The following is a 14,505-nucleotide window of genomic DNA, read 5'->3' as shown; positions in this document are numbered from 1 at the left end:
AACTACTGTGGGAAAGACTAAGAGGACATCAATGTGTTGTACAAGAAATATAGAAGAAAAACATTTTTTTTCTAGAATGGATATGTTTATTGGTCTTTTACAACAACAACAAAAAAAGTCTAGAAATACAAGAAATAAAAGGAGATAATGAATACCTGGTCGTCAACAGCCAGTCCACTAATAATTAACAACCTTCAGGATGTTAAAGCTTTGAACCCAATGAAATTCTACTTTCTGCCTGGCAGACAGAAGGCTCCATAAATCATTCTGTTATAACACTGGTTCACACCAACACGATGGGAGAGGTGCTTATGGTATAATATGACACTAAAGCTATGAAACTGGTTCAAACACTATACACTTTTTTCCCCTCATGTCTTTATTGAGAAGTGTCTTTCAAAAAAAACAGATAAACCTTTTTTCGCCCAATTTGTTCTGGCTTAAAATAATAATAAAGGCCTCAAATATGTAATTAGTCATTTACAAGATGGTCATTTATGTTTAACATTTAATAATCAAGGCATCAACAAGTGTGCATATTCAAATTGATTGATTGCTCTACCCTGAACCACTGAATTAAAACCAACGTTCTAACACTCAATAAAACTTCAATAAAAGATGAATTACCCTTCTGTAAATCATGCTAATATTATTCAGCCATTTGAAATGCATTGAAATTAAGGTGACACAAGATGTCAAAGAGACCTTTTTGAGTTAAGTATTTTGTACATGGTACAGAAAACATAACTGAATAGCCAGAATTATACATAGCAATATTATAGTATGTCAAGCACACATTCGGTCTGTCTTTCTAAAAAAAAGGGCCTTTGCTCCAAGTCTGACAAACCTAATTCCACACATTATCGTACACCACTTAAAGTAGATTGATATGTCAAATATAAAATGGTGGGTTATTGGACAAGGTTATATTGGTAAAGTTAACAGGGTCTTTTGCTGGTCATATATATAGGGGGAATGCTGAGGCAACATGGCGTGGTACAATCTAATTCACTACAAACCTGCTACCAAAGAGTTAGTCACATAGTTATTTTTATACTAAACTAAGTGGATTGCAGTATCTCTATGACAGTGGTGGTTTTGATGAAAAAAATTCAGTGGGATCGTCATTTAGGCTACCATTTAAAAATAATTCCCTCGCTTATGCTGTGCTTTGTTTTACATATCCTGGTCCAATACTGTACAATCATGAAAGACACATGTTTTTACCGACTTGTGTGCAGTCGTCCACCTGTGTGCCAGTAAACCAGCTGAAATGACAATGGTTAATTCTAGCTAGAGGGCTGTTTGATTCTAATGGCTGTTCCAGGGAAGTAGCTTAACATAATTATGGTAAACTCCTGCTATTTGTTTTCGAGTGCCTATGCACACTCAGACGCCTATGCAATTTAAATGCACTTTTATCTGCAATTGATGTTAAAAACGAATCCAAGGATTGATGTGCGGTATATTCATATGGAGGAGATGATGGATTTGCTTGGCCCTGCAGCTTGCCATAGAGGGGTAAGGCAGAGTAGTGGGGTCCACTGCTGGTGTCTGGGGTTAGGAGGACAGGGGTAAGGTTTGTGGGGGCGGAGGCCATGCTGCATGTGGGCTGTAGGGAGCGCGTCTACTCTAGTTGGGGAGCTGCTGGCGTCTCGTTGGCATTGGCATCCGTGGTCTTGTTTTCCACCTCATCGTCGGATAGGAGGTCGAGCGATGTTCCCTCCACCTGCAGCTGACGCCTGCCCGAGCGGCTGGAGGAGAAACTGATGGGGCCTCCACGCCTGCAGGGGACAGAGGGGGCCAGGAGAGGTATTAGTAACAAGGACCATCAATTTGGCCAATATACACAACTGTTTGTGTGTGTGTGGGGGGGGCTCTAAATACCTGAGGCGGCTCTTGAGTGTGTTGACCTCACGACTGAGACCCTCGCTGCTCTCAGTGGCATCGTCCAGCTCCCTCTGCAGCTTCCTGCGGTAGGCGTTGGCACGTGTCGTCTCCTCCTCAAGCTGCCTCTTCAGCTGCTTCATGCGAGAGTTGGCCTTCTCACTCTGACCCAGCCAGGTGTCACAACAGACATCAACAATGATGAACAGTCAATACTAATACTTACAATACTCAGCAGTCCTATGGTCCAATGGTTACTGGAAAGAACCTACTGTAGGAAAGACTCCAATCCTAAATCTTCACACCTATCCAATCCTGTCCCACCTTTGCGAGTTGTACTGAATTGGATAGAATTCCTTCTTTAGCTGTGGAACATCTTAAAAATGGACTATGCAGAATTCACCTAATTTCTGTTTGTGCCAAAACAAGCAGTCATTGTGTAGAGAATCCATAACCAAAAATCTATATATTTTCAGCTGTTGTACAAACCCGAAGGTAAAAGACGCAAAAACTAAACATAACGGAAAGCATAGAAATGGAGCACTTAGAACGGATCTATCGCTTCTTAGACTTGTTTTCAATGAGAATTAAATATCTATAACTCAAATTTCTATATTCATTTGGTTAAGTCTCCCAAAAAGTTACATATTGTAGCTTTAATATCTGGGACGTCCAAACTTCCGTGACAAGCTCCTCACCTGTTCCTTGTACTGGTCGGAATGGCGGCGCTCGTCCTCCACCTGCATGCACACCTCCTTCAGCTTCTTCTCTGTCCGTCTCACAAGCTTATTGGCCGCTGCTCTCTCCCTGATAGGAGGACAGAGGAATGAGGTCATAGGACAGTTAGAGCACCACAGGAACCGCACTGTAACAAAGGCTGTCAGTCATAGATCTTCAAGTACATTTCTTAAGATTGCTTTTGACTCATTACATTGATCACATTAAGATTTAGATCACATTCAAGAACCTCTCTTCCAACGGGCTGAGCTTGTTCTAAGGCCCTCATGAACTCCTCCTGAGTCTTGGTCTCTTATTTCACCTTGTCTAATAAGGTATGGAGTTGTTATAAGAGAGTTGCTGTGTTTCTCACTTAGCCTCCTGCTCCAGCTGCTCCTCCAGCTGCAGTATCTTGGCCTCCAGGGTGGTGATGGAGGCCTCAAACCGGCTCTTCACGGAACCCTCCAGCTCGCCCAGCTTGGCCCGCAAGTCCTTGTTCTGCCTCTCCAGCTGCTGGCGCGCATTTTCACTCTTCTGGACCATGCTGCGCTCTGCCACAAGCTCCAGGGTCAGGGTGCCCACCTGGGGGAGGAGAGGAGGAAGATAGAGGTGGAGAGAGGAAAACAGGGAATGAAGGAGAGAGGGGAAAGTGAGAGAGAGATAAGGGTACTTTGTATGGTAGGGCTGAATAATGGATTGTTCCCTGGTGGTAGTAGAATCTACAATCTACTCTACGAGAACAAATGATGCTTTGCATTTATGTCATGATCTGTTGACAGTTGTGACTGGTGTGGTAGTGACCAACTGGGTTTACAGAACAGCAAATATACAACAAATGTACTAACGTTAGTAGTTTACAGTCACTAGGCAGAGTGGCACCTTTTCAATGAGGTACGGTCAGAGATTAATAGATCCATCTGTGTTAAGGTGCTCCTAACAGTATACGCTGATGAAGACAGCATGTCGGTCAGAAAGGTTGGATATTAGGTTATCAAATTATTGAGTCTGCGCTAGAGTGTGCAGCTCTCCTTTTCAAAGGTCCTCCTAACAACCATTGCAAAGCTATGTTCGATCTGTATCAGATCAGCGTCAACTGAAGTGGAATATGCATTTACTTTCCATAATTGTAACGATTCTCCTCGTAGGTGGAAGGAGGAGCGGACCAAAGCACAGCGTGGTAAGTGTTCATCTTATTTAATGATGAAAGAACACTTCAAAATACAAAACAACAAAGTGAAAACCGAAACAGTTCTGTCTGGTGCAGACACACAAAGACTGAAAATAACCACCCACAAAACAAAAAGGAAAACAGGCTAACTAAATATGGTTCTCAATCAGGGACAACAATTGACAGCTGCCTCTGATTGAGAACAATATCAGGCCAAATACAGAAATAGAAAATCATAGAAAAACGAACATAGATAACCCACCCAACTCACGCCCTGACCATACTAAAACAAAAGACAAAACAAAGGAACTAAGGTCAGAACCTGACAATAATAAAATGTTACTCTAAAGTATCTTAAGAAGATAGAAGCTAATAAATATGTTTTATGTTTACTGTATATTGTATATGCTGTAAATGTGCCTTTACGTTTGTCTATTAATGGCAGCACCAATTCATCGAGTCAAATTCTGTGAATGTGTGAATGTAGGCCACTTGGCCAATAAAAGTTGTTTTGATTCTGATAGACAGTAACGTTACTTCGAATGTCCTAGCCTCTTCCCATATCCCATACAATCACGCGTCAGTGGCCCAGGGAGCGTGGGAGAAAGATAACCCAATGTTTTCTCAATAAAAAACAGGTGTATTGGCAAGAATCTAGTTATTTTGTATATTTTATGAAATAGGAATAGCTCTGAATACACGATCAATTAATTTTGTAAATTATTTTTCAACATTTTGGTGTGTGTGATTTGTTTACCATTTATGCTGGTAACGCGTAGACAGGCGCATCATAATTTAGCTTATGACATCACAATGTGAAATGGACAACATATTTTGATGTTCTGTAAAATAAGGCACAGTCTACAAATACACTTAAATGGGATGTTTGTGTTGCTGTAAAAAGGTATGTGTCAATTCTGGGCTAGAATTTGTCTAATTCTGTTACAATTTAGAGTATATTCTATTCTTTTCAGCTATTACTAGTTGTTTCATTGTCTATGTATTTGTGCCAAATGGCAGGATTTGGGACAGAGGGTATAACTGTATGGTTACAATGGTTTTATATTTATAAACATGTATATTTGCTAATTGTTAGCCTATGATACAGAATTCAATATGATTGGGCGACGAGTTCTTTATTTTATGGTCAGATCATGTGGTTTGGGTGTGACATTTGCTGCTAGTTCAAATATAACATATATAATGTTTCTCCAAACAGAAAAAGAAGTGCAGAGTTCGCCTCGGGATTGGGAGCCGCTGTCCATCGCCGTTCCCAATCCCACCCAAACTGACGTCATTAGATGCCAGCATGGTAACTGCGTCAGTTTGGAAAAACCGGGAGAAGAAGAACGTAAAGGATCACCACCAACTTGATTCTTCCTTTGTCTCTTCTTTCCATTTGAAACCGTCTACAACATCTCTGACGCCCCTCGACCCCTTGTCTGGCCGAACACCAATCGGCACTCCCTCACCCCCCTCACCCCCTGGATCCCCTGTCAGATCCCCTTCCACTCTCTCCAAGTTCTTCGGCCTCTGTTCCCTCTCCTCTCTCCACATGTCATCTCTCTCTTCTTCTTCTTCTTCTTCAGTGGAAGGATCACAGACCTCCTCCCCTTTTAGTGCTTCTTCTGTTTCCCTGGCAGTCTCAACTCAGTTATCCTCCTCTGCCACTCCCCCCAGTCCTGCCTGCCCTTCTTCCACAACCCACGTCTCCTCCCCTGCCCCCCAGTCCTCCTCTCCAAACCCCCTGGACCACCATGGAGAGACCAGCAAAGACAGTGAGACTGCCAGGTACTGCAGCCTGATATCACATTTCATGCCAACCAACACCATTAAATTGAAATGAAAAAGCCAATATATATATATAATATAGCTAACCTAATGCATATGTCTGTGTGTCTTTACAGAGATCTTATGAGCTCTGAGGTCAAAGAGGTGGGGGCAGTTGTTCCACAGACAAAGAGAATGGTACCCCTATTTGCTGGCATCGCAGGTCTGTAAACGGGTGCCATTTTTTGGTGCTACTTGTCTCAATTCATCTTTGACAAAGCTTCTCTCTTACCACTCTCCGTCTCTCGGTCTCTCTCTGCAGAGGCCTCCATTGACCTGAAGGCTTCCTCTGTCTCCTTGGAGAGGTAAGTACTGTATACAATAGCCACCTTCATCTCACTCAACTCTACATAAGAGTGGTCACTCACACCATGACATGGTAAGGAATATCTGTATGCCTGTACATTAAAACAGTGTTCAAACAGACCGATTGGTGTTGAGCTACTGCTACTGAGGCCTCTACCCTGTCTCTCTTCCTCCAGGCCATTGGTCAGGTCTCGGGAAGCCATGGCTCACCTTCCCAACCTGTTCAGCAAGAGTAGCACCCAGCTGGGGGAGCAGAGCTGCACAGGCGAGGGCGAAGACAACACCAAGCTCCTCGGGTAAACACACACACATCTACACACACACACATACACCTACTCTTATCTCTGAGCTCTGCTTTTTGTTTTAAATACAAATCCATTACAAATCCATTCATTAGTTTACCTTTGGTCCACAGTTCAGATATTAGTGTGTAACTGATGGCTTCTTTCCCACAGGTTGCCTAATATTGGCAACACCTGCTTCATGAACTCTGCTCTGCAGTGCCTGCTGGGGCTGCCAGCATTTTGCAGAGACATCCTGAGACAGCAGAACATCTGGAGTTCCTCTCCCTCCTCTAAACTGCTATGGTATACAGCCTCGCTCTCACCCTCCTGTCCCACCTGTACACACACTGACCCACCCACCTAGACGCTTATAGTTACAGTACACAAGTTCCGCCTCAATGTATGTGTCAGTGGAGGCTGCTGAGGGGAGGACGGCTCGTAATGATGTCTGAAATGGAGCAAATGGAATGGCATCAAACACATGGAAACCATATGTTTGATGTATTTGATAGCATTCCACTGATTCCGCTCCAGCCATTACCACGAACCCGTCCTCCCCAATTAAGTTGCCATCAACCTCCTGTGGTATGTATGTATGTATCTATCTATCTATCTATCTATCTATCTATCTATCTATCTATCTATCTATCTATCTATCTCTCTCTCTCTCTCTATCTATCTCTCAATTCAATTAAATTCAAGGGCTTTATTGGCATGGGAAACATGTGTTAACATTGCCAAAGCAAGTGAGGTAGACAACATACAAAGTGAAAATATAAAGTGAAAAACAACAAAAATTAACAGTAAACATTACACATACAGAGGTTTCAAAACAGTAAAGACATTACAAATGTCATATTATATATATATATATATATACAGTGTTTTAACAATGTACAAATGGTTAAAGGACACAAGATAAAATAAATAAGCATAAATATGGGTTGTATTTACAATGGTGTGTGTTCTTCACTGGTTGCCCTTTTCTCGTGGCAACAGGTCACAAATCTTGCTGCTGTGATGGCACACTGTGGAATTTAACCCAGTAGATATGGGAGTTTTTCAAATTTGGATTTGTTTTCGAATTCTTTGTGGATCTGTGTAATCTGAGGGAAATATGTCTCTCTAATATGGTCATACATTGGGCAGGAGGTTAGGAAGTGCAGCTCAGTTTCCACCTCATTTTGTGGGCAGTGAGCACATAGCCTGTCTTCTCTTGAGAGCCATGTCTGCCTACGGCGGCCTTTCTCAATAGCAAGGCTATGCTCACTGAGTCTGTACATAGTCAAAGCTTTCCTTAATTTTGGGTCAGTCACAGTGGTCAGGTATTCTGCCGCTGTGTACTCTCTGTTTAGGGCCAAATAGCATTCTAGTTTGCTCTGTTTTTTTGTTAATTCTTTCCAATGTGTCAAGTAATTATCTTTTTGTTTTCTCATGATTTGGTTGGGTCTAATTGTGCTGCTGTCCTGGGGCTCTGTAGGGTGTGTTTGTGTTTGTGAACAGAGCCCCAGGACCAGCTTGCTTAGGGGACTCTTCTCCAGGTTCATCTCTCTGTAGGTGATGGCTTTGTTATGGAAGGTTTGTGAATCACTTCCTTTTAGGTGGTTGTAGAATTTAACGGGTCTTTTCTGGATTTTGATAATTAGTGGGTATCGGCCTAATTCTGCTCTGCATGCATTATTTGGTGTTCTACGTTGTACACTGAGGATATTTTTGCAGAATTCTGCGTGCAGAGTCTCAATTTGGTGTTTGTCCCATTTTGTGAAGTCTTGGTTGGTGAGCGGACCCCAGACCTCACAACCATAAAGGGCAATGGGCTCTATGACTGATTCAAGTATTTTTAGCCAAATCCTAATTGGTATGTTGAAATTTATGTTTCTTTTGATGGCATAGAATGCCCTTCTTGCCTTGTCTCTCAGATCGTTCACAGCTTTGTGGAAGTTACCTGTGGCGCTGATGTTTAGGCCAAGGTATGTATAGTTTTTTGTGTGCTCTAGGGCAACAGTGTCTAGATTGAATTTGTATTTGTGGTCCTGGTGACTGGACCTTTTTTGGAACACCATTATTTTGGTCTTACTGAGATTTGCTGTCAGGGCCCAGGTCTGACAGAATCTGTGCATAAGATCTAGGTGCTGCTGTAGGCCCTCCTTGGTTGGTGACAGAAGCACCAGATCATCGGCAAACAGCAGACATTTGACTTCGGATTCTAGCAGGGGGAGGCCGGGTGCTGCAGACTTTTCTAGTGCCCGCGCCAATTCGTTGATATATATGTTGAAGAGGGTGGGGCTTAAGCTGCATCCCTGTCTAACCCCACGACCCTGTGTGAAGAAATGTGTGTGTTTTTTGCCAATTTTAACCGCACACTTGTTGTTTGTGTACATGGATTTTATAATGTTGTATGTTTTACCCCCAACACCACTTTCCATCAGTTTGTATAGCAGACCCTCATGCCAGATTGAGTCGAAGGCTTTTTTGAAATCAACAAAGCATGAGAAGACTTTGCCTTTGTTTTGGTTTGTTTGGTTGTCAATTAGGGTGTGCAGGGTGAATACATGGTCTGTTGTACGGTAATTTGGTAAAAAGCCAATTTGACATTTGCTCAGTACATTGTTTTCATTGAGGAAATGTACGAGTCTGCTGTTAATAATAATGCAGAGGATTTTCCCAAGGTTACTGTTGACACATATTCCACGGTAGTTATTGGGGTCAAATTTGTCTCCACTTTTGTGGATTGGGGTGATCAGTCCTTGGTTCCAAATATTGGGGAAGATGCCAGAGCTAAGTATGATGTTAAAGAGTTTTAGTATAGCCAATTGGAATTTGTTGTCTGTATATTTGATCATTTCATTGAGGATACCATCAACACCACAGGCCTTTTTGGGTTGGAGGGTTTTTATTTTGTCCTGTAACTCATTCAATGTAATTGGATAATCCAGTGGGTTCTGGTAGTCTTTAATAGATGATTCTAAGATCTGTATTTGATCATGTATATGTTTTTGCTCTTTATTCTTTCTTATAGAGCCAAAAAGATTGGAGAAGTGGTTTACCCATACATCTCCATTTTGGATAGATAATTCTTCATGTTGTTGTTTGTTTAGTGTTTTCCAATTTTCCCAGAAGTGGTTAGAGTCTATGGATTCTTCAATTGCATTGAGCTGATTTCTGACATGCTGTTCCTTCTTTTTCCGTAGTGTATTTCTGTATTGTTTTAGTGATTCACCATAGTGAAGGCGTAGACTCAGGTTTTCCGGGTCTCTATGTTTTTGGTTGGACAGGTTTCTCAATTTCTTTCTTAGATTTTTGCATTCTTCATCAAACCATTTGTCATTATTGTTAATTTTCTTCGGTTTTCTATTTGAGATTTTTAGATTTGATAGGGAAGCTGAGAGGTCAAATATACTGTTAAGATTTTCTACTGCCAAGTTTACACCTTCACTATTACAGCGGAACGTTTTACCCAGGAAATTGTCTAAAAGGGATTGAATTTGTTGTTGCCTAATTGTTTTTTGGTAGGTTTCCAAACTGCATTCCTTCCATCTATAGCATTTCTTAATGTTACTCAGTTCCTTTGGCTTTGATGCCTCATGATTGATTATTGCTCTGTTTAAGTAGACTGTGATTTTGCTGTGGTCTGATAGGGGTGTCAGTGGGCTGACTGTGAACGCTCTGAGAGACTCTGGGTTGAGGTCGGTGATAAAGTAGTCTACAGTACTACTGCCAAGAGATGAGCTATAGGTGTACCTACCATAGGAGTCCCCTCGAAGCCTACCGTTGACTATGTACATACCCAGCGTGCGACAGAGCTGCAGGAGTTGTGACCCGTTTTTGTTGGTTATGTTGTCATAGTTGTGCCTAGGGGGGCATATGTGGGGAATGCTGTCACCTCCAGGCAGGTGTTTGTCCCCCTGTGTGCTTAGGGTGTCAGGTTCTTGTCCGGTTCTGGCATTTAGGTCGCCACAGACTAGTACATGTCCCTGGGCCTGGAAATGATTGATTTCCCCCTCCAGGATGGAGAAGCTGTCTTCATTAAAATATGGGGATTCTAGTGGGGGGATATAGGTAGCACACAGGAGGACATTTTTCTCTGTTAGGATAATTTCCTTTTGAATTTCTAGCCAAATGTAAAATGTTCCTGTTTTGATTAATTTAATGGAGTGAGTTAGGTCTGCTCTATACCAAATTAGCATACCCCCTGAGTCCCTTCCCTGTTTCACACCTGGTAGTTTGGTGGATGGGACTACCAGCTCTCTGTAACCTAGAGGGCAACCAGTGGGTCCGTCTCCTCTATACCAGGTTTCTTGCAGGATGACAATGTCTGTATTACCGATTTCTTTGGTGAAGTCCGGGTTTCTGCTCTTTAGGCCAAAGGCAGATGACCTCAGGCCTTGGATATTCCAGGATAATATAGTGAAGGCTTTTTGTTCCATAGAGTGTCCAATGTTGTTGGTCGTGGTTTGGCCTCAGGCCAGTAAGTGTGAGCAGAGCCTGCTGAGCATCTGGTACATCCCATTGGCTTGGGCGAGTGTGAGAGTGGGGGTTGGGACTGTTTGCCCGCTCACTACCTGGGCGTATGTGTGGCTTCCATGTTGAGGCCCTCTTTGCGGGGGTGGGGTGCATGGGGTGGGCAGGAGTGGCATAGGTCTGATCTGAGGGGGCCTAAATGGGGTGTGGGCATGGTTGACGTGGGGGGGTGTTGATTGGTTGGGGTGGGGGTGTGGATGTGTCTGGGTGTACTGTGGTCTGGATGTAATTCCTCTTGGCGTGGGTCCTCTATGTGTAGGTCCAGGGGGGGGGTCCTGCAGATCTGGGAGGGTGTCTCGCTGGTCTGGATGGGGTGTCTATTGATCTGTTGCTCCTGTGTGAGGTGTTGGGGATACGTTTGAGAGCGATGTCCTTTAGAGTTCGGGCAAAGGTGGGCACTGCTGCCTTGTAGAGGTGGACCTGGTCATAGAGGCTGTTCAAGTCCAGGGTGGAGTGGTGGGCCAGGAAAACGTTTGGTTTTGAGGCACAGTCACGGGAAATACTTGCATTTACCCGCTGTATTGTGGCAGGGTGGAAGTCTTTTCGTGGTAGCAGGGTGGAGATAACCACTTGTGCGTTGGGGAAAGTAGAAGAAGCCTTTTCAATCACTCCCTTCAGTGCTGTGGCCACTCTTTCCTGCTGTGCTCTCAGGTCGTTTGTGCCTGTGTGTATTATTATGTGGCTGGGTGAGCCTAGTTTGGCCTCAGACAGAAGGTCTAGGGCGCGCTGGGTGTTTGGACACCAGAGTTTAGACACACTGTGTTTGGGAAAAAGTTTTTTTTCTTCTATATATTTCCCATTTGAGTCCATAAGTAGTACAATCTGTGTCTTGTGTTTGTCCTCAGTGGGTGTGGGGGGGTTGTCTCTCTCTCTCTCTCTCTCTCTCTCTATCTATCTATCTATGTATGAATGTAGGTATGGATGGATGGATGGATATATATTGTCCTTCGTACACTCAGTGTCTCATATGATTTTTAAGATAAAACCACACCCAACTCAGCTTCTGATTAACACCAGAGATGATTTACTGTCACAGTCAGGAATCAGTTGAATCATATTTGATCAGAGGCTAAAGTAGAAGCACAGAGCTAATCTGTGGCCAAGGTGAGAGAGTGAAACCTGAATGCATGCTCTTTGTCTCCCTCCACAGCTGCTTTGCCGAGTTACATCAGGCCAGGCTTTCTGGAGGCACTGTTAATGCTAAGAACAAGGAAAATAAGAAAATCCTTCAAACAGTCAAGCACTGTCTTTCCGTTGTCAATGAGGACTATGAGGAAGACTATGAACAGGTAAGATATTATTTGCTAAAAGACTCACTTAACAATAAACCTGGGACACGTGACATTGTTTTTCCTCAGCTCTGTTTCAGTTGTAATTGTTGATGTATTTTCTGCTTCTTTCCCATTCTTCTCTTAGGATGCCCATGAATGTGTGTTGCTCCTCCTCTTTCAGATGAAGGAGGAGGGTATGGCATTAAAGGGCTCACCAGAGCCATACACCTGCCCCGTGAAGCAGTTAGAATTCAAGCTGAAGACTTCCCGTACCTGCATCAGGTAACAGCTGTCATTTGTATACGGTGTACCTTGATGTCGTCATCACATTTGTGAGGAGGTTTAATGTCAGCATAACATGCAGGATACAGAGGTAAAGCATTAAGAGAGTGTGTAGAGGGATCAAAAGGTTTGTGTTGGATAGCTGATGCATTTCTCTCCGTACTTCTGAAGCTGTGGAGTTATAGTGTATGGTCAGGAGGATTACAATCACTTGTCCCTGAGCCTGAGCCATTACCTGCCACACAGCCTGGACCTCTACTTTAAGGTCAGCACTTAGCTTAAACCAAGAGTTAGTATGTCAAGGAACACTATCATTAATGTCATAATGTTCATAATTGTATTGCTATCCTTTGTCACCTAGCCATCTGCGTTAGAGTGTGCATGCAGGGTGTGCTCAGGCAGCATGGCATCTGTGACTATGCACTTCCTCACGCTGCCCCGGTGAGTCCCCCCATCATCATCTCAGATTACAATTGACAGTCCTGATCTAACTCACCAAACTGGGTTATTGAATTGAGTACAAGACTGATTCCTTTGTCTGTGTGAATGCCTGCCTGGACGTCTGTGTATGTGAATGTCTGTCTGTCTGTCTGTCTGTCTGTCTGTCTGTCTGTCTGTCTGTCTGTCTGTCTGTCTGTCTGTCTGTCTCTGTCTGTCTGTCTGTCTGTCTGTCTGTCTGTCTGTCTGTCTGTCTGTCTGTCTTTCTGTCTGTCTGTCTGTCTGTCTGTCTGTCTGTCTGTCTTTGTGAATGCCTGCCTGCCTGCCTGTCTGTCTCTGAGCAGGGTCCTAATGCTTCATATCAAGCGATTTACTGCAGGCGACTGGGAGCCAAAGAAGGTGGATGATCCCATGTCCATCCCTGCAGAAATAACCCTCCCAGCCGTATGTGGGAAGACAGCCCCTGTCCAGTATGGAGCCAGGTTGGTTTACACTCTGTTTGGGGACATTGCACATTGAGTAGCCAACACACACCATGATTTTCACACACTAGATATTTATTTTCAATGCCATCAATTTACACAGGGCAAGCTCCCTGGGGAAAAACAACAAGGACAACAAACCTGCAAACTCCCCGAAAGGCACCCTTGATAGACCAGGTAGGACATTATGTTACTGACATCATGCATAATACCCTCTCATGAAACAGGACTGTTGAGGAAAGCAAGTCGGAAGCTGAAGTTAAAAGTATATTTGTTGATAGGTTTCCACTTCACTTTCTGGTTTGTATTTACACTATATTTGATATACCCCCACCAGCTTCAAATTCCTCTGACCAGCTAGAGAAACCAGCTGACAGTGAGGAAAAGCAGCAGGCAGCCGCTGTGGTGAGGAGAGAGAGAGAGAGAGAGAGAGAGAGAGAGAGAGAGAGAGAGAGAGAGAGAGAGAGAGAGAGAGAGAGAGAGAGAGAGAGAGAGAGAGAGAGAGAGAGAGAGAGAGAAATAGAACAGATAACAGATAACAGATAATTAGAGATAGTTGAGATAGTGGGCGGATCAAGATGAGGCAGTTATAGAAGGCACCCCTATCCTGTAGACAAAATAACAATCCTATTATTAAATGTGTTTCCTTACAGAGACACCAGCCAGACAATATCTACAAATTGTCAAGTGTGATCTCACATCTGGGAGACAACATGTATACAGGTATGCAGGCATGCAGGTATGCAGGCACGCAGGTATGCAGGCACGCACACACAATTCTGAAAGCTTAATGTACACTCTATTTTGTTTCCCTTGTTCCCTAGGCCACTACATCAGTGATGTTTTGGACAGCCGTGGCAGTGGGTGGCTCTGCCTGGATGACGCACATGTCTTGAGGACAGACGAGGCCACTGTGCTGAGGGCGATTGCACAGACTGCCTACATCCTGTTCTATGTCTGCAGGTAAGGCTCTAGGCCACAAATTTGAGAAGAATGTCACAAATGGAGTCAATGACGACAATCAGTCATCAAGAAAAAAAAAAGGTTTTACCAAAGCTAGAAAGATGATTCATTGACCACGCATTAAGAGTTATCCCTTTAACCTGTAATCCCTCTGTATGTGTTATTTTTCAGACATTGTATGTACATGTAAGATCTCCCTGTCATTTCTCATTGAAGTGGAGCAGGTGAAGGAGACCAGGCCCCTCACTACCAGGAGAAGGACCAGGAGAACCCATCATTAAACTCAGGGAGAGGCACAGCGCTCAGGGACCACCTGGATTAGCACCTACCACACACCAAGAAACATCAGATTAATC

The 14,505-nt window shown here is 43.5% G+C and overlaps 2 protein-coding genes across 3 annotated transcripts in view; both read right to left on the bottom strand.

The window, feature by feature from the left end:
- The window catches only part of LOC139364864 (myosin-10-like), a 252,191-nt gene that overhangs the window by 94,566 nt on the left and 143,120 nt on the right, over positions 1 to 14,505 (bottom strand). The window lies entirely within an intron of this gene.
- On the bottom strand, positions 1,586 to 3,566 carry LOC139424153 (myosin heavy chain, embryonic smooth muscle isoform-like). The gene is made up of 5 exons (XM_071175842.1): positions 3,543 to 3,566; positions 2,978 to 3,186; positions 2,586 to 2,694; positions 1,888 to 2,051; positions 1,586 to 1,784 (listed from the first exon to the last, which is right to left on the bottom strand). The coding sequence occupies exons 1-5, from the start codon at positions 3,564 to 3,566 to the stop codon at positions 1,628 to 1,630; spliced, it is 663 nt and encodes a 220-aa protein (XP_071031943.1). The 3' UTR covers positions 1,586 to 1,627.

The sequence above is a fragment of the Oncorhynchus clarkii genome, chromosome 13 (assembly GCF_045791955.1).
Source record: "Oncorhynchus clarkii lewisi isolate Uvic-CL-2024 chromosome 13, UVic_Ocla_1.0, whole genome shotgun sequence".
Taxonomy (NCBI): domain Eukaryota; kingdom Metazoa; phylum Chordata; class Actinopteri; order Salmoniformes; family Salmonidae; genus Oncorhynchus; species Oncorhynchus clarkii.
This window is presented reverse-complemented; position numbering and strand designations above follow the sequence as displayed.